Genomic DNA, 25,049 nt, shown 5'->3' on the forward strand with positions numbered 1-25,049 from the left:
CATCTATTCCTCATTCCTAGAATAATATTGATACGAACTGTTTAGTGGTATTTATTCAAATGTCATTCAAATTTAAATAGGGAGCCTTGTTCTTGAAGTTCATTTGAGCAGCTAATTTTGTTGCTATGTATCGGTCAGTCGATACGCCTTGGCGCTGTTTTTACGCCACGATTAGATCCAAACCATCGGGTAAAATGGAATGTACCTAAATATGTAGAGTCATAAAAGTGGTCAAATCTAACGATGATAGTTATAATTTACAATTCTTCAAATGATTGTAGTCACGTGAAATCTATTATGGAAGTAGTGGTCTAGCCAAATGGTCTTAGAAGATTATCCCTACAGTGTCCCTTAGCAGAAGTGTTGTCCAAGACCATACGCGATACATTGAAGTGGCATCGGAAGTGACGTGTAGGGTCACCCGGAAGCTAACTTTATCTTGTGGCATCAGCATCCCAAGTTACTGTGGGTGAAGAGAACTGACTCAGTGGAAACTCATTTTGTTCGTATATTGTTGAAAATTTCTGATGTATATCTCGGGCATGCCCTTGGCTCTCTGTATTAAAAACTGCAGCCATCACGCATACAGGAAGCGTTTAATGTAGCTATCGCCAAAATCAAATACTTTTGTTGAAAGAGAAGGGTATCCAAGGCACAATTCAAATCTATAGGGTGCAGCACGTAGAACTAGAAGTTAACACACATTCTAGCCAGTCTAAAGCTACATCATAATATGCATATTCATGTCCAGTATGCTACCTATATTACAGTAAACCGAGTAGAGATACACTCGTGGTTGGGAGCAAATGAGAAAGACTTCGTCATCCTTACAGTTCATGCGCATAATTCCCATTATCCCATTTCGGCGATTCCATAAGATGTTCCCCGTACGACATAAGTTTTTCATCCAAAGCGAATTCACTTGATATAGTTTTTGACCAGTGTCTATTGGTAGCAAAGGCAGAAAGAATCATTAATCAGTGATCACATCTTACAGACTCATCCGGTTGTGTTTAGGTTGTCGACAAGACATGTCCTAATGGTATGATTGAATTATTGTATTTTGTTCACAAGTAACTTGTGCCTTTGTAGTCATCTTGAAAAGAAGGATCAGAAAACTTTGGTGAGTCCCTCGAATTCATCCTTTGATCAATCTTCTGAAATACAGCCAGATTGTGCTCCCGCAGGAAAGAAGATTTGTTTTCCCTCTCAGATCTTCACAGCCAAAACTGAGACAATGTAATTAAACGGAATTGGGAGGAACAAAGGGCGTGGGTGTAGAAACTGTGCATCTTTCAATAGTTTGGAAAGACTTAAGGGAGTAATAGTGGAGGTGGAATCTTCAAGGGGCCTTCTTGTCCTAGTTGCGGTTAGCGTGACGCCAATGCAAATGAAGTATTTGATTGGAATAATTCATAAGTAAAAGAGAATAGTGCCTTCATGCTCTGGTCAAATGGTTGATCAATAAATAATCGAATATTAAATGCAGATTGAATTTAAAAGAAAATTGCCGCTAAAGTTGTTTTCATCTTTAGGAAAAGGTAGGTACAAGGTAAAATTGGAAATACGATTATCTTTCAAACAGTTCATACATAATTCCATTGTAAATAAGAATATGAGCAAACTTAGTAAACATATTTCATTAAAGGACCAAGAAATTGAATACATAGCAGAGATGATAACGTTGATGACGAAAATTGTACTCAAGTACAATTGTATAACGATATATAAACAAGCATGGGATTAAACCAACAATATGGCTAGTTGAAATATACAAGGAAAGAAAGAGAGTAACTTTCGGACCATAGGGAGATATAAATAGTCATACATGCTGAAATAAGTCTTTCCATAGAGATAATACCTTGATCAATGTGACAAAGAATTGACAGGTACCGTCCAAAATTAGATACCAGCCTACGTGGGACTTTATAGAGACTTTGATGACTAATATTTAATGTTCGTTATACCTAAAACAGATGTATAAACAAAAACAACTTAAAACAAAAGAAGACGTTTGAGATCTGCTTCTTGAATTCGCTTCCTTGGTGTCGTTATATCTCCGGACAATCAGCATTTTGTTTCTACTCAGGGAATGAATGGTGACAGCGGACAGGAAGAGGGAAAATCTGTCTGCTTCAGTGCCGAATTAGTCACCGCGGTAAAAAATACAAAATAAAGACTGAGCGATCACATTAGACAGTATGAACAATTTGAATAGGTGGAATTTGTTAACAAACACAATAAGATAGGTAAATGACTAGATATGGAAATTAATTAATCGCAATGATATATGTTCCGCACTTGACTTATTGGTATTATTTACACGTTGTCATGACGAGAATTACCTAACACATATCTAAGTACACGACGCAGTTTTGTGACCATACTTTTAGACTGGAAGGAATCGGAAGGGGTGCATTGAGGGAAGGGGTACAAGAAGGGTAGGGGTGCATGAAAGGTGATAGAGACATAGTCATGACACGAGACAGTATAAGGAAGCATACCATACGCTGCCATCCAGATAATAAGCCCAGTCAAACCTTGGCATTGCTTTGTTCATGTGAGAAAATTTACGTTTTGTTACAGACCCGAATAGCTCTTATAGAAATATAATTTACATTCCTAAATTGTACAAATAAAACATATTCTACACAAACTGCAATCGTCATGTTAATGTCTGTAAGTAATGGCTTCATTAGGAACCTTGCCCTACATTGTAAATTGAACATTACATGCTTGTGTGTGAAATCTTTTGGTGGTTTATTGTGCATACATCGGAGTCAATGATGTTATAATAACCACATCGACAAAAAATTACCATCTACCACATTAGACAGATGGAATTACCTCACATTTGTAACGAAAATCATTAAAATCTAATGTTGGCAAACTATATGTGACTGTGTTTTAGAAAAGGTTTTGTGCCTTTGCACTGAATAATTTGAAAGCTGAGGAACACCGTCTTCATCTTTGCAATTCGATGGTCAGTACACGTAATGAGCATTGCATCTTTATCTAACTTTTACTTCGGCTATTTACACTCGTTGAAGAAAAAATGAAAGCGAAATGTTGCATGGGGTGATTAATTCATTCAGATTATGAACAAGAGCATTATGATGAGAATACAATAGAAAATGTCTAAACTTCTCCATCACAATTGCGTGCTCGTTAGGTAAATCACATGGATGATATTGGGCTACATGAATTTGTATACGCATATGAAGTAGCATATTATGGCTTATTATTTTGCGAAAGGTGGAGACCTATATGATTGGAAACTTTGCCAGCGTATAGACCTTGACAATCTCACTTTGATCTTAAATCACCTTTTGACTTTTCGGCTACATATCCTCTGGCTGCAATGCATCATTTGATAAAAGGATACCTCTCTAGATAGATGGCAATGGAAGCTCTCAGGAGACCAAGGGATGTATCAATTGAGTTTTAATTCGTTCTGCTTCCCAAACAGACAGGTATGGTATCGAATAACAGGAGTGGTAGGCCTGGAGGGAGGGCTAAGATGTGATGGGAATAAGTGCTATCTTGGGATCTTCAGTGACGCTTAACAGTGTCGTGTGATGCTTTGATGCGGACGTTTCCTGCAAAAGTACGTGCAAATTCTAGATCAAGATGAAAATGAGTCCCATTTTCCAAAGATATGTTTGAAAATTCGCAGTGGACTGTAGATGTAGCCAGGACCATGGAAATTGCCCCTCCCAAACGGAGAGACTTGTTTGTGTACTCATCGTCATTCTAGCGGCCTCTCTAATAAATATTCTTGAAAAGCTGAATTAAACAAAATCTGTATAGCTCAGGACATTCGGTCGATAATGCATATTTAGTTTATTGTGTTCAGAATTGCATATCTGATTTTAAAAATTAAAACAATAGAGGTAATGATTGTAACACTTATTTAATTTAAATTCTTACTTGCATATCGAAAAGTGTGATACTAATAAGTATACGAAATTAAAAAAAAAAGTTAAAGTAGAGGCCACATTGTAGTAAAAAGAGAGGAGGGAGAACTAGTCGGTCTATACATATTGCACCAGGTATGCTGACATTACATGTTTAATTGGAATTAAAAGAGGAACTAGAAATTGTAATATTGCTTTCAGTATTCATAGTAAAGGTATTATAGAATGAGGCTGAACAGGTATGATGTTTAATAAAAACAATTTTGTTTACAGTAGAGAAAGGACTATAACTCAGTTTAAAAAACTACAACCTGAACTTTAGAAAGAATCGAAACCCTAGTTTGTGCATGTATTCCTGTAGTGATAGGCATCTAGAACATACTTAGCACGGTTGCGTAGGAAGACACATGGTTGTTTACTTCCAAACAGTCTTCAAGCCATGTGGCCTGGAACAGGGGATTAAATGTTACATCGCTTTCATACATTGAGAATTAATCTCGGAGCTACTTATTTTAACACCATGATAACTTGAATGTGTCTGATCTAATTTAATTCCACAAGTAGAGATGAAAATGAAATTATTTCTTCAAATCATATGGTTGAAATCAATTTGCACTGCAACCATATATGTCGGTGAACTAAGTCCTATTTTCACACTCCGTTTTATCTAACCAAATCACGTACTTCTAATCAAGTGAACATTATTTAGTATGTGCGCAAACTGTGGAGTAGTGAATCAAATCTCCCTGCTGCTTTGATAGTATTTATTCATTTTATATTCACAAGGATTCTAAAAAATTTACTAACGGTTTGTTTAATGGTCAATCCATAACATGAAATGACAGTTCTTCTGTTCTGAAGAAGTAAGATTTTTAAATATATATATATATATATATATATTTCCAGACTGCATATTTGGAAACTTTCAATAAAATTCAAATCTCTGTTGATATCATTGTATCAGCTTTCAAATCCAATAACTATTTTGTTAAAATGAAATGAAATATTGAGAGGCTTTAGAATATATCACATGTAATTTTTGTTTTCCCCTCTCCTTTAGACGAGGCCTATAAAGACAATAGAAAACATGATAGAATAATTAGACCTATACATTCCTTTATAGATAGAATCAAAATCGGAACAGAGATCAGAGAACAAGCTTTAATTTTATCGGTATCTTGTTGCATTCCGGATCAGTAAATTCGCAAATGTGTTGCCAAGTATAACTGCATTCATAATTCACTAAATCATTAAAACATAATATTTTTGACGAAAAGAAAGTGCAACGACCGAGTTTCAATGTGAACTAGTTTTCTCTGCTCAAAATGTGGAGTACGAAAGAGTGCATTAACCAGTTGTGCAGTTGCGCTGCCTCTCGTAGAAACCAAAACTTCTTTACAATCTTACAATCTTGTATTCTAGAAACCCACCTTAAGGTATGAATTAAAGGATGGTATAAGATAAGAGGCAATAGAAAGAAGATTGCGGCAGCAGTGGCACTCTTAAATTTAGCTCATCCTATACGCAGTGTATAGTAAGCCTGAATATTTAAATTTCAAAATAAATACATCACAATATTAATAGTGATCTCTAATTCTCTAATGATCATGATGATAGACAAAATTATTAAGGTTATGCAACGATGGAATGAGAAAAATCAAGAATACATATTTAAAGATGGATTGGGAGGGGAAACTGTCTTTCAGATTATGTTCCAACTATGATCTTTTGCTGTGATACTCTCTTCAGTGTAAAATGTTATCTCTAAGTCAAGATATTTACTTTTCGTATTCTTAAGTTTCAAGTGTATAACTTTCATTTGCTACATATATGATATTCTATTCGTTTTACTATTGTAATTATCGGAGACTGTGATACTACCAATGGACGAAAGTGATTAGTTATCCTGCCAAATACACAGTTAAGATGTGACCAACTTGTTCGCCACAACGAACATGATGAATGTGTTAAGGTTTTAATGTTCTGATTACAGCCTGCTAATTCGGAAGGACGTAATTAACCAACGCATAACAATCGCTGCACGTAACTCTTATGCCCCGCGGTTTACCGTAAATGGCTCCAAAATAATGTCATCAACAATTTAAAGCATGAACTTTTCATTCAAAATGAGTAAATCCACTTTAAGTCCACATATAGCCAGTCAACCTTGAACGGGGGTAGATGTACAGTTACCATTTTAGCATTCGTATTCAATGATTCATTGGATTTTGATATTTTCGGCTCTTGATTCTGTCATCCTGTATAAAAATGGCTCATTGTTTGTTTCGTGTCGGAATTAGTTGAAAGAAACATACACTTTCGTTATTTTGCTTTTATTCATAGTTGGTGACGCAATGTTGATGTTTAAGGGAGGAATGAATGTATACGGGTTGAATAGCATTCCACTGTTGTTTGAGGGGCGTAAATTTTATAGCAAGAATAAAAACCAAAGAAAGAAAAATCATACAAAAGGGGGAAGTAATTGGACGACAGGGATTGTGGATATAAAGATAGATAAGATGAATTAAGATATAAAGCAATACAAGAACATTTGGTAAAATGTAAAATTCCGCAGCAGGCTCCGAAACCCTCGTTTTCATATTGGAAAATATATCTTGTGAAAAAGCTTTGAAGAATAAAATAAGAAATTAAAAAACATTTGGAAGAAACCATTTTAGAGTGGTAATATTTGTCATAGACACTTAGTTCAAATTCATGTGCAATATTGATTATAGTAAATAGAATTATCATTCAGTCTGCAGTCTAGCATGATTATACACAGGAAAACAAGAACTACAACAAGAATATTACTATTTAGTCACAGTAAGTATGCTTTTCCTTTCGTGTATGCTGGAGACTGAATACAAAACAAGAATTCTACACGGTTCCATACCATGAACAAAGCATCAAGGTGGAAACACTGTTACAGACGGACTTACCTGAACCCCTTTCCCCCTCATGGCAGGCATCCAAGATCTACGAGGGGAAAAGGTTTCCCCGCTTGACCCTATACTATAGCGACCCCTGTAGTAGCTTGAAGACAACAGGTGTACAAACTACTTGGCAGTGTTTGTAATTGTCTAGAAATTGATTCTAGGAGAATCATAAAAATACACGAAATTATTTGTTTCCGGGGTGGAGTAAATTTCGTAAAGCTTACAAATAATATGATTGGTGTAATTCTGTTTGTTTAGGTATCTATTGGTTGTAGAAGGTTGTGTCAGTTTTTAGGTTCATGTACTCAATACTTTTATATTGTTTTGGCAAAAACTTTTCGAGGATTTCCGTTAATTCACGACAAGCAAGATAACCAAAACTCCATAAAATGCATTAGTTTTCTATCAATCTTTCTTAGATTTCCCTTTTTGAAATTCTATATTGCTTTTACCTTTAAAAAAGTCAATTCCATAACATCGGAGAATGTATTGAATAAAAAAAAAAGTAAAAGTCAAATGGGAAGCTTGGGAAAATGTGGTAATCATGTATATCCGATTTTAGTTATTAAAATATGTACGATATCGTATTTCATTTTAATTTTCTGAAGGAAAGCTCTACTAAATGAGAGCATTATCAGTATTTCCTGTTATTCCTTGTGCAATAACTTATAGAAAAAGGAAAAAATTAAAAGGAGATGAAATTATATCCAAAAATTGATTAGATTAACTATAGTTTCATTGTGACTGTTCGCGGAAGTCTTAAATAAACTCTTCTTTCCGAAAGACTTTAATCTTGAATTACCGATAAGAGTGCATCTGGATTAAACAGGTTGTAGATTAAAAAAAAAAAAATAATAACTCTAAATGTGTGTGGCGCGGTAGCAAAGATTCAGATAGAGATCTTTGTGAAGAGACAATGAATATTTCGAATGCTTGTTCAACTAACAAACTGTATGATATGAGTGATCATCATATAATCAGTTTTGCGACAAGATGAAATAACGGCGGCTTCTTAAGATGACAGTAATCAGAGACGGTAAATTAATTTGAAGAGGATGTTATTAATTTACTGTCTTCCACTATATCTCCGGGGCAAATTGCTTGATAATCGTCACTTCCCTCTGTAGGAATGAAACAAAATATTTCCCCCATCCATGGTAACAGGGCTCAACAGCCAATCAAAATCAAGGTTTTCATGGTAGTTACCATTGATGGCAAAGTTACCATCAATGGTAAGTTTTGTGCAACGAGGCCCTGGTCATCTTGTTTTTTATCGTAAGATTTCGTTCATGCTGATATTAGTTAAATCGTAATCTAGACAGACTATTTTTTTTTATAGTGAACTGTAATCTTCTAGAAAGAAAATTGTTGAAAAAAAGATTAAATTTTCACCATATCACATTTTGCCAATTGAAACTTTATCTGCTGATGCGACAGTCATTGCATTTGACCTATAATCAAGCTGAATGAATTTATACCGAAGTGTAGCTTACTAGTAAGCTCATGGTATCATTACTTCTTCATTTATTTAGTAATCATACCCGTCTTGTAAACGTAGTTTATGAAAGTCGCAGAAACTGATAATCATAAACAGATTTTGAAAGTATTTTATTCTTTAGTATATACGTGAATGTGTTCAACAGATCGATAAATGATTTTTCACTTTTGTAAGAAAGTTTGATGTTGAAGTATTAAGTCCCAAATAAAAATGTTAATTTGCCAGGGGTAAACCTATTTACTACTCATACTCTCATAACTTATTCTATAGATTAATCTATTAATCCATATTCTTTCCTTTATATTTTCATTTCAGTCGGGAGTCGCTCTACACATGTTGTGAGGGCTGGGAGCTGCAGAAAAACAAGTGCATGCCAGGTAAGCGAGCTAACTTTCTAATTCCTAATAATCTGTCCTAATTCAAACATTACTTATTACATGAACGCACTCACAAAGCACTTGTCTCGTAACTGGTAGGCTATATCCAGGGTTCGAAATCAAATCGATGTGGTAGTGCCGGTTAGTGTCCTTTGGCAAGGCATTTATCCGTATAACCAAGTCCCTTGAATAGGACTTAAAACAGTTGGTCTCCTGGTTGCTTACTTATAAGCATGCTTTTATAGCAGTCAGGTAACACAAACAAACCATCAAACCATTAATTCGACGTTTCTGCTAAGTAAATTATATCTCGAAGTAACTATCCAGACAACTACCACTGGACGGTTACAATGGAGCCGGTCTATCGGGGTATTTTTTTAAACAGATGGTATTATAAACGATTAAGATGGTAATGGTAAACCTCGATGGCAGTTGCCAGTGGTAGTTTTTTAAGATGATGAAAGGGTTGTACAATCATCAGATGTTGGAATTGTTGGATAATAGCTGTGTTATGTCCAAGATGGATGACTGCTCAGAGAGAGTTGTCCAAGATGTCATTATATTTGCATATTGTTTTACTTGGCAATGAAAGTATAATAATAGAGATCTCTTCTTATCCACCTGTTGTAGAAGGGGCACATCACGTGACCCCTATCTACCCCTCTCTGGGGTTCAAGCTCCTCTATCATGTAGTATCATCATTCAGCAAGCTGGCCGTGTAATCCAATGACGAGGTTGATAGCTCCCAATCAACTGCAATGAATTCAATTTAATGCTCTATATAAGACGGACCCGCTTCCAGATTTAGACACAGACTGAACACTTTAAGGGGTAAGAAGAAAGGGGCATAAACGTAACCCTTCTCCAACTGCATGAAAAGTAGTGCGATGTGAGATCCGTTCTTTCAATCATACTTTTGTTTCAAGTGTCCAATATGCTTAGAGCAATGAGCATACGAAGTAGCCTACTTAGTAGTTAAATGTAAAATTACCAATACAAATCTATATATTATGTGTGAAGGCAAATTTATCCCAAATAACCGGGAATAATTGATTGATTAAGTTTGAAACCTTTTAAGGATACTAAAATCTCGAGCATCATTCCAAAAAAATAATATATTAAGATTGTAGGCCTAATAAGGCCTAATAATTATTTTCAAGATTCATATTGTATTTGGTCTACGCTCACCTGTACGAAAAACAGAATTACTGAGAGAGTAGAACGTACTATTTATTTCCTACTGTAAGATCTACGTGTGATTGAAAAGGTAATGATTAGTATTCAAATATTGGTTAGCATAACTACATCCTTTAAGAACTTCACGTGAAGAAAGAAAGAGACACACATATCTTGTAGACTTACACGAAAGGTGTGACTTTGTCTGTTTGTTGAAATGTCTCGGACAAGAGTACAACCCAAGAGAAATTGAGGGTGTCAAATTGAATTGACTGAAGCCCAAAAGATAGCATCTTCCTTCTAATGCATTCTGAAATGTAGGATGAAAAAGTAAATAACCGTCGGGTTTATATTCAGTGCGTCATCATGCGCTGAGTGATACTCGTTCCCAATGTGTTTTGGTAAAGTTTGGGGCTAAATTCGATGTGTAGTTGTCGTGTTTCAGCTGTAAAGAAGGGTGAAACTTTTTGCTGCAGTTCAAATCACATGAAATGATGAGAGTGATACGCGATGAGTTTACATACCATACCCTGGGAAGTTCTGAACAGAATAAAACTTTGCTTTGGGAAAAAGCTGATAATCTCTACGTTTATTGTGCATCAATAAAGAATAATGCTCCTTCAAAGTCGATTTAAGTCTAATCGATAAGTTAAGAATTATTTCTATTCATCCTTGTTCTGATATAAGCATTGATGTATTTTCTTCGATTTTATGGCTATATGAATCGTTGGAAATTTTCCCGCTGACTTGTTTCACGATTTTGCCAGACACCCATCCAAAGTTTTGGTGGCTACGCCCCTGTGAACGGTTAAAAAAATAAATTAACATTGTTATATGGGAACATGAAGAATGTGAATCGCAGGCGATATGCTGTCATGAAGCTCACCTGGATAAGGCCTGTAGAACTCACCACAAAGTCCATGACTCACTCTCTAGCTACAAGGAGAAACTCGACATTGTGTTGAGTGGCTGAAATCTGAATGTACCTGTTCGGTAGCGCCCTGATCCATTTTCTTAATCCGTGGATTAACAGTGATCTTAAAGATTATCCAATGTTTCAACACTTGTTACAGCTAATCCTTGGTTTATTTTTCGCCCCTTAAATAGCCACGCTTATGATTTTAATAGCCTTAATTCAATCATCATCACAACAATTTTACCATATATTTCAAAAGACGATCACCAACACGATCACAACTATTTTCGTTAAAGCTATGGGCAATTACAAGACGGTATTGTATGTCCCATAAAAATCACCATACACGCACACCCACACGACGTACAGGGACACACACGCACACACACATACGCACACACCCACCACCAATATTACTCATAGATGGACGTGCATACATGTATATCTCTCTACGTGATGGAGAGGAGGGGTGAAGGAAAGGGAGGGGTGGTGTTTTCATAAACTGTTGAACTTTTCATACGCCTCCACATCGAGTGACTTTTCATTTTGAAAGTTTGTAAAGTGTGTATCATCCGATGATGAACATGAGATTGATGAGTTTGAACATTTGCTGATCCATGATAAGAACATAAAAGCCAAGCAACCCAGAACCTTTTATGGGAGGTATTTTATGTAGCCAATTTGAACAAATTACATGAACATGATAAGGTTCATAGGGTTCGTCTTATTGTTCGTTTATGAATGAAAATTTGTGGTATTTACGTGATATATTACATTGATAAGACATAAAGACAATTCATGATTGGGTCTTCCACGTTTTCTTTTTTCAGATATTGTTGTCATCTAGTCAAAATGCTTTGTAGTCTGTACGAACATAGATTAACCGCTAAAGAAAGGAAAGATAGACTCCTTTTAGGTTTTTCTATGTTTTCCTGAGTAAAGTGTAGGTGGATGGTGAGATGGGAGACTGGAATATTACACGAGGGAAAAAAAGTGTTTAAAAAGAGTTCCTAAATCATTCTGTAACTATCAAACCTCGTTTCATTCCGTGAACGGGACCTGTGAATGTTTCCCAGAGGATGGATGTAAGCAAAGTGTTATCATCAATATCTATTAGTCAAGAAACTGCGGTTATGTCAATGACGTAATCAGAGGATCTGAGATGCCCGGATTTGATTGACTCACTGTGCAGCATGTCTTGAAGCTGTAAAGGAATAAGAGTAAAGATCCTGTGTTAGGAATATGATAAAAAGATTACATAAGAAACGTGTAATAGCTTGAAGCGGGACATATCGAAATGTCTTTTGATTTTTGATTAAATAATTGTGTTCATTCAGTTTTCTTGAAGTTAAACTTATCCTGTATCTGCAGCATTAATTGAACTCTGAATTGAGAATATTGGGGTTATAAAGTCCCTCCATATAAAGACTCATATACAACATGGAATTAGTTGCTTGATAGTGTCTTGATAAACCAAGATATATTTTTAGAATATTTTCTTTAAACATTTTCATATAGGCCTACTAGTAACCCAAATACGGTCAGATTTAATTAGTCATTTTAACAGACAATGATTATCGAATAATTAACACGCTTATGATAGACGATTTCTAGGGGGAAACTCAGCATCATCATACTGTTCCTAGTGCTAGAATCTCGCTTCAAATTTATCTTTAGATGAAACTTTCAAACCAATTGCACGATATCACAATTTTGAGATGATGCTATATGTAAACCATATATTGGATAATGGCAGACACACACAATTAAACCTTTTGAGGAAACCGTTTTGACTATAATCTACATAATGACGTCATCCTTGTATACAGCGACTCGCAAAACTTAGTGAGAAAAAAAACTACGAGAATTCGCTTTAAATTAAGTTATTGCCTATTTCATATGCTATTAAGTTGTGGTAGTGCTGTATGAAGAGGCAGCGAAATCCAATATCCTGTATAGACACCCTAAAGAGTGAGGTGAGACAAGGATGGAACATGGTGAACGTGTACAGGCAGATAGCAGACAGACATCATTTGAATTGCAATTTTCGACACGTTAAATGAACACAATTCTAGTCATTAGTAGAGTTGTGGTGTCTGGGCTTTTTTCTTCGAGATGGTTTTCTTCGAGATGTTCTGGATTTAGTTTTAGTTTTGGGACTTGGAAGGTAACAGCAAAAGGCCGAATGTGGACAAGGAACTGATTAAGAGAAAAGAATACATATCCATAAGTTTCTCTGTTGTGAATGTATGAATAAATAATAATGATAGACAAATTCTGAACGAAATGTCGATGTCATTTTAATAGGCTTATGATTAGCATAGAAGATAATCCATTGAATCTGTGATACACAAGAGGAACAAATTTTAAGAAAATGGGTGATGCCCTGATTGCGAGAGGACTGTGAAGGTTTAGCCATACATTCAACTGTGTATGTCGTGTGTGCTAAGTTTGATTGTTTAATGCGATCTACTTTTGATGTTGAACAATTATATCAATCCACCCTTAATTTCTTTTCTTCATTATATTCTCTGTAGACGAGGAGTGTTTCTCGATGCGGTTGGGCCAGGACTACCACGGCTTCGTGAACAAGACCATCCGAGGTCGCAGCTGTGTGCCGTGGTCCAGCCACCGTATCATGCCTTATCTAAACGTCTCGATGGTCATCACTCCGCTGGTCGACCAGATACTCGCGCGGGGTGAGAGCAACTGCCGCAACCCGTGGTCGGACCGGCCCATGCCCTGGTGCTTCGTCGAGGCACGGCCGCATTCTGACGTCATCACGTGGGAGTATTGTGACGTCGGCAAGCCGAGGAAGACTTGTAATATGGGTGAGTGGGAGAGATTTAGTTTTGTTTGTGCAATATGTTAACTTGTTAACCATGTTTAGTAGGATGTATAGCAGATTGCTCTCTTACTTGATGGCACAGAGCGAAAGAGAGAGAGAGAGAGAGAGAGAGAGAAAGCACGGTCTGATCACGAAGGTATAAGCTTATACAATTTTTGCATTTCTACATTTTTGCTCATTTAAATCTCTTGTTAGCTTGGGACTAATGCTTCTATTTGGACTACACGAATGAACAACTGCAACAATGGCTCTACAAAGTTTCATTTATTCCTTTATAAACCATTAAACTACAGTTAAAATAGTTTAATAAACAATCTAGAAGGAAAAAAAAATCGCTTTGTCGTGAGCCCTCAATGGAATACGATTTGACTTATCTTCAGTTGATAATGGTCAGCAGACAAAGCCAAACTAAAACTCAATTTCAAGTACAAGGTCATCAAAAGTACACTCGTAGACGTCATCAGTATAGGTGACGTCACATTCAGCCTTAAGTAAATAATTTCGGCTTTGTGGCTATAATATCGAGTTTCATCATCATATTTCAACAGCTGTCGGGAGGTGTAATTGGGGTTAAGTCCGAAACGTATGATGTTAGGATTGATAATTACGGAGCGAGAAGATGTAAAAGGGGTGGAGTATACTGATGTAGAGAAAGACAAGACTTGTACAGGGATACTCAATGCGCCTTCTACTTTTTTCCTTGTTACCGCATTTTTAGCCGAGTCGATTTATAAAGATCTGCAACAAGCATTCAGCGTTTCGGGGTGATATTTGGATAAAGAGCGGCATTTTTGTACAGTCAAACTCGAATCGATCAGTTTATCCAAAGAAATTTACATAAGTGTTACATAAAGACGAGATGGGTATATAAAACGTTATGATGGACAATACATAAGTGAGGGGGATATAAAAAGTTTAAGATGCAGGTATGAAAGACTAATTAACATTGACATTAGGGAACATAAATGGACTAATCATGATTTATATCTGGAACGGACATGCATAAGAAAGAAATCTTTCATCATCTTTTGTTCATTTTGATACCAAAACTCACGGCAGGTGGTTTTTGGTGCCATTTGTAAGCATGCCTCATCACGTGAACAGGTAATGGCGGGATGATATCATCTTCCGAATTACATAATCATTGGCACATGTCGTTTGCATGCCAAATAATACGTTAAAGGGTATAGAGAATACTGTAACAATGGGATGACCGTCATCTATTAACACTCAGGGCAATTTGTATTTGTACTTCATTCACAGAACTTCATTGAAAATACAAAAATCAATAATAGAAAATAGAAATTACCAAAACAAAATAATTTTTATATGAATATAACAACATAAATCAATCACCTCTAATATTGTATGTATGTGTGCGTGTGCGCGTGTGTGTGTATGAAGTATAATATATTTCATACTTGTTACAAAATTCTGCAAGTTTGACTGTGTTTTTATGTTATTACTTGACATGCTTGATATTTTCGACACCCTATATTTGATAACGGCGTATCCAGAGATTGATTTTCAAAAAGGGGGCAGGAGCTTTCCCAAGCGGAGGAATGTATCTGGGCAACCCGGGTGTAAGGTGGGCCATTAGTTGAGTCGTACGTATAGGATTTATCCTATGCTGGATACTCCCCTGTTTAGAAACGCAAATACATCGAAAAACTTGGCAACACAGTTTACATGATTTCAATTTCTGATCATGTTATGAAAGTAGGACGATTGATGAACCCGTTGGTTTTGAAACATGCATGATGAGAAAAGAGGTAATTAATGAAATCCGACCTTTTAAGTTGAGTCACCATTGTGTTTTAATGATTCAAGGGGAAACCCTACACCTCCTCTTTGGGTGATAATATCTACTCATTTAAACATCTTTAAAATAGAAGAATTAATGACGTGTTATATAAGTAGAACATGACTTATTAAATGGCTCAATTTAAACAACTTTGTTTGTCGCTTTATCGTCTGATCATGGTGATTTAGACACCCCCTAAAATAATATGCCCATGCATGCCACATCTTATAAAATCATAATTTTTTACACAAAATCTCATCCTACGGATTGGCAGGGTAAAGTGCCACACCGCAAAAATATATCGTGTTAAAACATTGCTTCCAAATTATAGCATGACAGCTTAATGATTCTCTGTTGCCCATTGAACAGCTAATACTTAAATGAGTCAGGTAGTATAATTCTTTAAATCTTACTTTATATCTCGCTTAGATTAGGAAAAAGATAAGCCACTCATAAAGACTTTTCAGAACCATTATAAAGTCCTTTAATTCATTTTGCGGAAAAATGAACAGGGTACGCTGGACCCTTGGGAGATGCGGTACTTATTTTTGGTCATGTTGAAGCTGCTCATCTCTCTCTCTTTCTCTCTCTCTCTCTCTCTCTCTCTCTCTCTCTCTCTCGCTCTCTCTCTCCCTCCCTCTCTCTCCCTCTCCCTTTCCCTCTCTCCTTCTCCCTGTACAATTCTCCCAGTCTATTTTTGTCGCCATTTATGATTAATACCCCGCATTATGAGAACAATTTCCTGAGGAGTTATTTGACGGGTGTGCGCATAGTCATTGGTGAGGCGATCGAGAGACAAGAATTCTCAAAGAGTGAGAGGGAGGAAGGGGGTTTTCCGCAAAATGGAGAAAGAAAAGAAGAGCTAATCACGAGTTCAACATCAGGTAATTTTGTTAAAGTCAGGCCTGCTTTTAAATGGTTTACATGTGTATTATCATTAAAGTGGCTTCTCTTGCATGCATGCTAAAAGCGCTTTCTTCCTTCAAGATAACCATATCATATTTATCTCATTAATGTTTTTATTTTCTATCATATTCATTATGTCACAAAATATCTTGTATCAATCCTTTACCTGATGGTTTCAAATTCAAATCCAGTATACCTTTTTTTAAATTTAACCCAGGTTTTTATCATAAACATATATTAACTAAATAGACGTACAGTATATACGAAACCATATGCACGCGATACCACATACTTTAAAAAAAGGCCACCCAAGATTTGGCAGAATTTATATATTTAGTTGTTATGGATTCTGAAACCAAATCTCTATTGGTCGATGATTGTTCCTTTTCATACTTATCCATCCTTCTATTTTATCGAAGAGAAGTTATCTCCCACTCTTTATGACACTCATGAGAGCTTCAACGATCAAATGATAGCTTTCTATAGTCCCAATGTGATAACATACTCTGTACATTGCCGTCTATCAAGTCCCTGGTTCAGCTTTGTGACAGTGGCTCAACATGATTTCCGCCAGATGTTTCATGTAGAAGTTGAAGATTTGCACCTTGTCAAAGAGTATTTAACTTTGCACAAACTTAAGGTAGATACTTTATAATCTACGATGAAAATGCTTTTCGTGTTTGAACTAAATGTTTGGAGAAAACAACACTATATCTTAAAGTTTGTTACAGTGAAATTTGTAACGCCTAGACAGCATTTGTGAATTTAATATAATGTATGCAAATAACAGTAATAAATCAGCGTGTAATCTACACTAATACAACACCCAAAAAATCTGCCAGCTTCGAAAAGCATGGAGTTACTAGCTTCAGTAACTCCATGGAAAAAGCGATAGTCATGTATGGATGCAATCGTCAATTAGGTCTGATATCAAATTATGATGTAGGGACTATTAATTTTGCATTAATCAGTATAGGAGATTACATTCAATTTCGAAAGAGGCTAAATCGATTACTTATATACAGACAAGCCCTCTCTGCTTAATTGGTATATCATTTAATCAAAATGATCAATGTATACGTTGATATTTTTTTTTATCTGTCTGTAAATATTACTATTTTAACTTATTAATTTTGTACGTGCATGTTGGGGACCCCACTGGAAATATGCTCTCGAGCTTTCGTGGGCTATCCTGTTCAAGCTGACTTAATTTTGATATCTTATTCTTGTATATTGTTGTATGTTGGAAGCGTGGCTAATAAAAATCAATCAATCAATCAATACATATAAAAAAGAAATATGTTCAGTATTTTTTTGTCTAATGTAACTGACTTATTCAAAGTCAAGTAAATAGCGGACCTTACTCCATACTTCTCCAAGTCATAATCATGTGATTCTTTAAATCACGTGTTATATCATTTTGAAGGATTAATCATTGTGATGAATACTTTGTATCTTCACCTGCTAACCCTAATCATTCTATTTTGGAAAATACCCCCTGCAAACCAGAGTTCCTGTTATTCCTTCGTAATCACTTATTCTGCACGTATAATGCTTCTGCTTCATGCACTCCTCACAAGGCCTCAGACTTTATCGCTTAAAGCCATCTCAAAATGTTCAAATACTCTTCCGAGAAATAGAAATTGTTTGAAACAGCTGTTTCTCCATAGAGATTATAGAAATGGAGATGATTTATCGATAAAGAAAGAAGAAGAGGGTGCAGAAGATGAAAGATAATGAGGCTAGAGAAACAGAAGCAGGACAGTGTATAATGTTTCTTTTTAAAAATAAATATCTTTTAGTAGAGAATTAGAAATTCGAGGCTGTGTACCCACGGATAAGATCTAAATCTTGAAAATAGTGAAAGTAATGAGAGTAGAAGTAATGATATCGCGAGCAACCTTTTTTGTAAGAACGATGTCTGTATAAAAAAGCAGAATGAATGCAATTGCTACATATTTTAGACCTTGTATAATAAAGCTAGGAATAATACTGAGCTTATTTTACTAATTGTTTTATTGAGCCCTTTATCAGAATACTAACAGTGATTTACTCTTAAAGTATTCCAGAAGCATATAGTGTTTAACACATCTTTAGTATCAGATATACGTTGCAACAACTACTTCATAGCAAATCTTTCAAACCTACCATCAACAGGGTATTAAATATTGCTATACTAGATATAAGTATAGTTTTTATGATTTGTTAAAGCAATGTTATCATTTTTTATTTAATTGAAGGACTGGCTATTCGTATTAGAGTGTTAATATCAAACAAAAAGCTGTGCGTATCATGTTAGCATTATAATTTGAGTTGTAGTAAAGATTGGATTTTCAGCAACCTCACTACATTTCGAATAGTAGAAATCAATGCCTTTGGCGTTTAACCTGTCAATGAGGCTTAGTCACTTTAACTCTTGAAATTTAAATCCCGCAGCGAAAAGCATTTTCATGTTCGCGTATAATATAACAGGCTCACGAATGCGTGGTCGTGTTTTTATCTTTAAACACAAGCCAATGACTTTGAGAATGCCACGGTACATTAAAGCAGAGTTGTAGGGCCCCAATCACAGTGGCCCCAATGCATGTTTTGCTGAGTATGCTGTCAGTATCCAGTGGCGGATCCAGGATTCTCTGAAAGGGGAGGGGGTACAAGAAGGGGTAGAAGTCCGAAAATTTGCGTGACCAAACAAAAATATCACATTTTAAGATGTCTCCTAGGGGCTAAATTTGTTAAGGGGAGACCACATTTCCATAGACTCGATGTAAATGTCAGATTTGGTTTGGACGAGAAGGTGAGGGTGAACCTCTCTCTCTGAAACCCCCTGGACCCGCCATGGATCTCATGGTCGTGCTAGTCCCTCTCCATCATCGCAGGAGAGAAATATGGACGGTTACAATACTGCTTTGTCAGACTCGAGGGAGCTCGACAACATAGTTACAACATGCTGCCATAACAACGCGAGAAGCCAGCAGGTACATACAGTTAAAAGTACGAGAGAGTGTTAAGCAGGTTCTTCAAGTGGCGTCTCGAATGCATACGCGCGCACACAATCACACGCACATACGCACACAATACCCAAAGCCGTACGATCATTAAAACTTTTGCACATTTTAGAAAAAAATTGATTCTTATCAGAAAAGCATTCCTAAAAGTTTGCTTAATTGATTACATAACAAATAAACAATTAACAGCGAATATATCTTACACAATCAATTAACGTGAAGAAAAAAAAACATTAGGTATAGGGACGTAGATAATAAAATTTAAATTCAACAGGTTGTATAAAATATGAAATGTATCAGCTAATAGATTCGTAAGATTCGTATTTTAATTTAAAATAGATCAACGTTCGTTGAATTTCTTATTAAGATGATCATTATTCTCACCAAATATCTTAATGTATTCAGACCTTTTCCTCATACTATAGAGACCATATTGCCTCATATATTTGTTATTCTTAGTTTAATCTCTATTCTTAATTACTCAAATTTGATGGGTTGTTCTCACAGATATACCTCATTTCCAACGTTTCCTCGTCATAATTCTTCGTTCTGAACTACCTTTGTTCGTCTTTAATTGATCGATGACTCAAGATGTGCCACTGTTCATCGGTTAACCACGTGAGGGTGACTCAAGAGTTCGAAAAAGAGAACGGAGGAGAAAAATATGAAGATGAAGAAGAAAAAGAAGAAGAAGAAGAAGAAGAAGAATGAAAGGAAGAGGAAGAAGAAGAATGAGACGAAGAAAAATAAGAACATCAAAATACCGAAAGAATCAAAAGGAGACAAGCAAATGGTCGATAAATATATCGCGTATTATGGCTATATAACGTTCTTTGTTCACGATGATAAAGGAAATGAATATCAGCTTGCAGATAGTGATTACGACAATAGAGGTAGAAAATATTTGATATGATCTCTGTAAGGATGACAAAAATTAAGAAATTAGGAGAACGTCTTTTCAAAGAAAATAATAGCTGTTCATCAACCCATTTCTTTCCGAATCTTCCACATAATAGAATTAAAGATGAAGTTGAGAACTAGTCATGCAATTACGTATGTGAAAGAAGCTTTCTATAACCAACTGGGAAAGTTTTAGTATACATTATGTAGTAAATTACAATAATTCTACACTGAAAAGTTTTGAGGACACTTTTTTTTTTTTTTTTTTGGTCTCGAAATTTGGAAATTTGACATTTTGCTCAGTTGGGGGGGGGGTAAGGTCACCTTTTTTAGGTCGGCCGTGGGCATAATTTTTTTTTTTTTTTTTTTTTTTTTATTACAAAAAAAAAAAAAAATCAAAAGGGGCGGGGTTTTAGTTTTTTTTAGGAGGGTTTACATACATAAAATTACCAAAGGGGGGGGGGTAACCCCCCAAACCCTCCCCCCTGCGTACGCGCCTGGCTATTTCAGACTACACACAAGTGGTTGCATGGTCCACAAAAGTCTTTTCAGTTATTTCTTGGCATATTTCGAATAATCGGGCTATTTAAGAGCAGCTTTCAGGGAACATGACAGTATGGTAACCTTCCAAACTGACACAGAAATAATACGAAAGTTCCCCAGTTAATCATCATATTACCAGAACGCGACCTTCTCTTTAAGATTCATCATGATCTAGACTGGTCAGTGTGCTGTCTTCCACTTCCTTCCGACGTCATTCTCAATATCCTATCAGGAATAACCTTAGTAATAAGTGCTGCATGTAGACAAGTAGGTGGAAGTTTACAGGAAAGGGGGTCTTTCATGATAGTGTGGTCTGCATTTTTGACGTTCTCCATCCCGTTGCAGTCATGTTGACCGCTCACCTTTAGATGTTTCTAAAATATTCTATAATTTACACATTTGTTATCATTTGATATTCGTTTATACACTGTGCATCGTCGTTGTAAATTTGCAATCTTTTAACGAAAGATGTATGACAACAATTACATTGTTTACAGAAAATTGCAGTAATCATTGTGAAAGAGCTTGAGATGATCGTACAATAAACATGTTAAAATGCATTAGTTATGTTCCTTCTTTTGATAACATCACTGATGCCGTACAAAGCATCGCTACCCGACCCTGACATTGTGTAAAATTTCGTAAAATATTCCAGTGACGCCACTTAATGATGAACTATCTTCTCTGCCTGTGTTTAGTCGATGACTCTCGAAATCTGTTCCTGACCATCTTTTTCTCGATGATAATGACCATCCTTCCTAATCATCTAACTTGGCTTTTCATAGTCATATCGAATGTCAACGGGTCTGGAAGTTGGACCCAATTCCTGAAGGTCGAGGTCAGGGGAGGGCTTCATCGTGTTTTTGTTTTATTAATAAACTAGAACACGCTGGAAATAGGGTATACGTAATACTCTTAAAATGGAATGCTAACTATTGAACATGAGGGATGAATTGAGAGTCCACTACCTCAAATAGCAATCGGGGATGAGAAGTGATTCTCCCTTTTCTTTAAGAGTTAAAGGAGTATCAAACTCGATGTAAAAGTTATTTGATTAATACGGACATCAACTTATTTCTTACTAAATGTGTCCTGGATTAATGGGAGTGTTTATCGCATTTCAATACTTCGATTACGAAAATGTTTTTAAAAAAATCATCGCTCTTCCTTAGCCTAACATCTTAATTGTTCGAATGAATTTCAAATGGTTTCCTTGTATCCCGAACAAGTATATTTATACAATATTATTTTGTCGACATGAATGCCGGAGTTGTGTTCTCTACATCTTTTTTTCTGTCATTGTATGTATCTGTATGTTTGTCTCTATCTGTTCCCCCTCTCTTTATATATCTCTCTCTCTCTCTCTACCCCTCTCTCTCTCTCTCTGTCTTTCTCTCTCTCTCTCTCTCTCTCTCTTTCATTTCTACTTCTTCAGGCTTTCCCTTAGCTTTCAAATCATTCCTCCTTCCTTCCAGTTTTCTCCACTGGGTTCGATCAGCGGACACGAGCGGGGCAGGGTATACTAAATTTATCCCTCCGTGAGTCATTACTTAAATTAGTGAGTTAGGGCAGACATTATAATTTCATGTTGTTCTTGCTGTCAGTCCCTTGATACTCCGTGAAGGGTGAGTTGTGCAAGGGAGGGAGTAATGTAGAGAGAATATATAAGAGCGAGACAAAGACAGAGAGAGGGAGAGACAGATTTAGGGATAAAGAATGATACAAAATAAGAATATACTGACAGAGTAAGGGAGCAGCAAAAAAACCAAGGGATGCGAAATAGAAAAGAGAGAGGGAAAGAAAGAAAATAGAGAGGCAGAGTGAGAGAGCGAGAGTAGTGAGAGCAGTGGATAATGAGAAGGAGAGAGAGAGAGAGTTTGAGTTTGAGAGAGAGAAAGAAAGAGAGAGAGAGAGAAAGGGAGAGGGAAAGAAAGGGAAAGGGAGAGTAGAGAGAGAGAGGGAAAGAGAGAGAGAGAGAGAGAGAGAGAGACACACACACACACACACACACACACGCACGCACGCAGACAGACCGAGACAGACAGACAGTCATACAGAGACGGAGACAGAGACAGAGACAGAGACAGAAAGACAGTCGATGGAGGCAGCCAAACTAAAAGAGGGCGATATAATATAGACATCGGGAGAGATCAAAAAGTTAATGAGAACAACTGGAAACACACGCATAAATAAAACCTTAAATATTTCAAGAAAGAAGTAGAATTTCAACATGGGAATTGTTTGAGCATGCTCATCTTCATCTTCTCTGATTATTGAATAGCGCCTCAATTTTAAAATGACTGTGGTCATATTTCAAGTTTATTTACCTTTGTTCTATGTGTATGAAATAACGGGTTATATATTTTATAACCAGACTACTGAGACAGATGTCTCTTTTTCGGAGTCAGAAGACCGAAAAGAGAATGCGAAAAGAATCAGCAAAAAATACACGATAAGAGGCCTGTGTCGAAACAACGAAGAGTATTTTAGAGAAGGGTACGATAGAAAAAGGAGAAATTGAAAAAGAAATAAGATACAAAAGCGAAGGAAGAATAAACGGAAAGCAACCTGATACTTTTCAATGACAAAAAAAAATCCTTCTCGCAGTAACTATCTATTATCATCACTTTTAATGATCGAGTTACTTGTTGAATGATACAGCCTGCATCCAATAGGGGAGCACACGAGAACGGATGAACATGGAGCTAAAAATGAAGCGCTGGGCTGCCCTGGCCGGATGCGGCGGGAACATGAGTTGCAGTTGCCATGGCGACGCAACTTTTTCCAGCACATTTAAGAACCACTAGTGAATAATACCCTTCCAATGAGTCCGAGTTGAATCACAACTTCAAAAGTGTGTCGGATCTGTCATCGATAGATTCTGATTCTGAACACACAGAGGAGTTGGGAGGAGCAATTCTATATAGCAAACCGAATATATTCGGAGCTTAAATCGCCGAGGATTGTCAAGGGGCAATAGCTATGATATATCGGTAAAATTGTTTACTATAGGTGAACTCTGTATTACCCCAAAATCGTCTGAATCAGCTTATTTTTGGAATATTAGAAAACTTCTTGGTCTGCGCCTTTCGAAAGATGTAGATTAGGTTTGTGCATCTATATCTAAAGTCGTCACTTAAATATTCATTCTGATTTTTTATTGTTATTATTATTTATGAATCAATACTAATTATATCGTTTACGTCTTTTTCTCATATCATGTTCTATAATATCATGTCATTCTGTGGTTATATATAGTCATGTATAACATCTAATAATCGTGACACTTTATTCTATTTTCTTGACCTCCACAGCTAAGAACTACCGCGTCCGCTGCGGTCAAGTCACGTGTAACCGCGGTCAGATCTGCGACGAGCAGACCCAGTCATGCGGTTGCGAACCGGGCTACCAAGGGCCGAGATGTGATCGCAAGTGTGGACGGGGTCGTTATGGTGTGAACTGCCAGGGACTGTGTGCATGCAGTCATCATGAGGCTTGCCACCACGTCACTGGGACATGCAGCTCATCAGAGGTGGGTTCCTTGATAGAATAGTCGGGGACATCCCAGTAGAATGACAGCTCGGGAGACTGACTTGTCGGTATACTAGGCTGTCGGTCGCCTAGGCTGTCGGTCTCTGGTGAGATGCACATTGCAAATGAAATAAGACTTTATGCGACCAAGTTTATCACTGAATGTGCTGATAACCCGATATCAAATGCCCGTCCCCCCCCCCCCCCCCCCACTCAGTGTTATTTAGGGTACGCATAATTTTGTTCCCTCCTTTTGAAAACACCTAAGTCCGGTGTGTAAAGTCAATTTTGTGTATGTACGAGCCGGACTTTGGTGCGTGAAAAGTACCCCTTTACCGGACATTTTGGTAACACGCATGCGGTCATTCCGACCCCGGAGTGGGGGGGGGGGGGGGGGTGGGGGCGGGATAAAATGATGTACGAGAAAATGAAAAGCTACTGTAGATATTTGCAATTAATGTGAAGTGGAGGGAACTGCGTTCTTATTTTGGCAAGATAATAAGTAAAAGGGACGGTCATTCCATAAAACCTGTATTAATGTATGTAATAGCTTATTTGCTGCAGTTCATTATCTAAATAAACTTAAAGTGTGAACAGAAGAGTTCTTCGTAAAAATAAAAAAATTCTACTGCATTGATGATCCTGCCATCATTGCGCGTTCAACGGGCATCCAAACATACATCGAATGTTCC

At 36.6% G+C, this 25,049-nt stretch overlaps 1 protein-coding gene across 1 annotated transcript in view; it reads left to right on the plus strand.

Moving 5' to 3' along the window:
- Positions 1–25,049, plus strand: part of LOC100891631 — a 45,072-nt gene that overhangs the window by 9,724 nt on the left and 10,299 nt on the right. The window contains exons 2-4 of the mRNA XM_003723382.3: positions 8,667–8,728; positions 13,358–13,651; positions 24,141–24,358. Of these exons, the coding sequence (XP_003723430.1) occupies positions 8,667–8,728; positions 13,358–13,651; positions 24,141–24,358 (574 nt within the window). The remainder of the gene's footprint in view (positions 1–8,666; positions 8,729–13,357; positions 13,652–24,140; positions 24,359–25,049) is intronic.

The sequence above is a fragment of the Strongylocentrotus purpuratus genome, unplaced genomic scaffold (genome assembly GCF_000002235.5).
Source record: "Strongylocentrotus purpuratus isolate Spur 01 unplaced genomic scaffold, Spur_5.0 spur5_scaffold_6, whole genome shotgun sequence".
Lineage (NCBI taxonomy): Eukaryota > Metazoa > Echinodermata > Echinoidea > Camarodonta > Strongylocentrotidae > Strongylocentrotus > Strongylocentrotus purpuratus.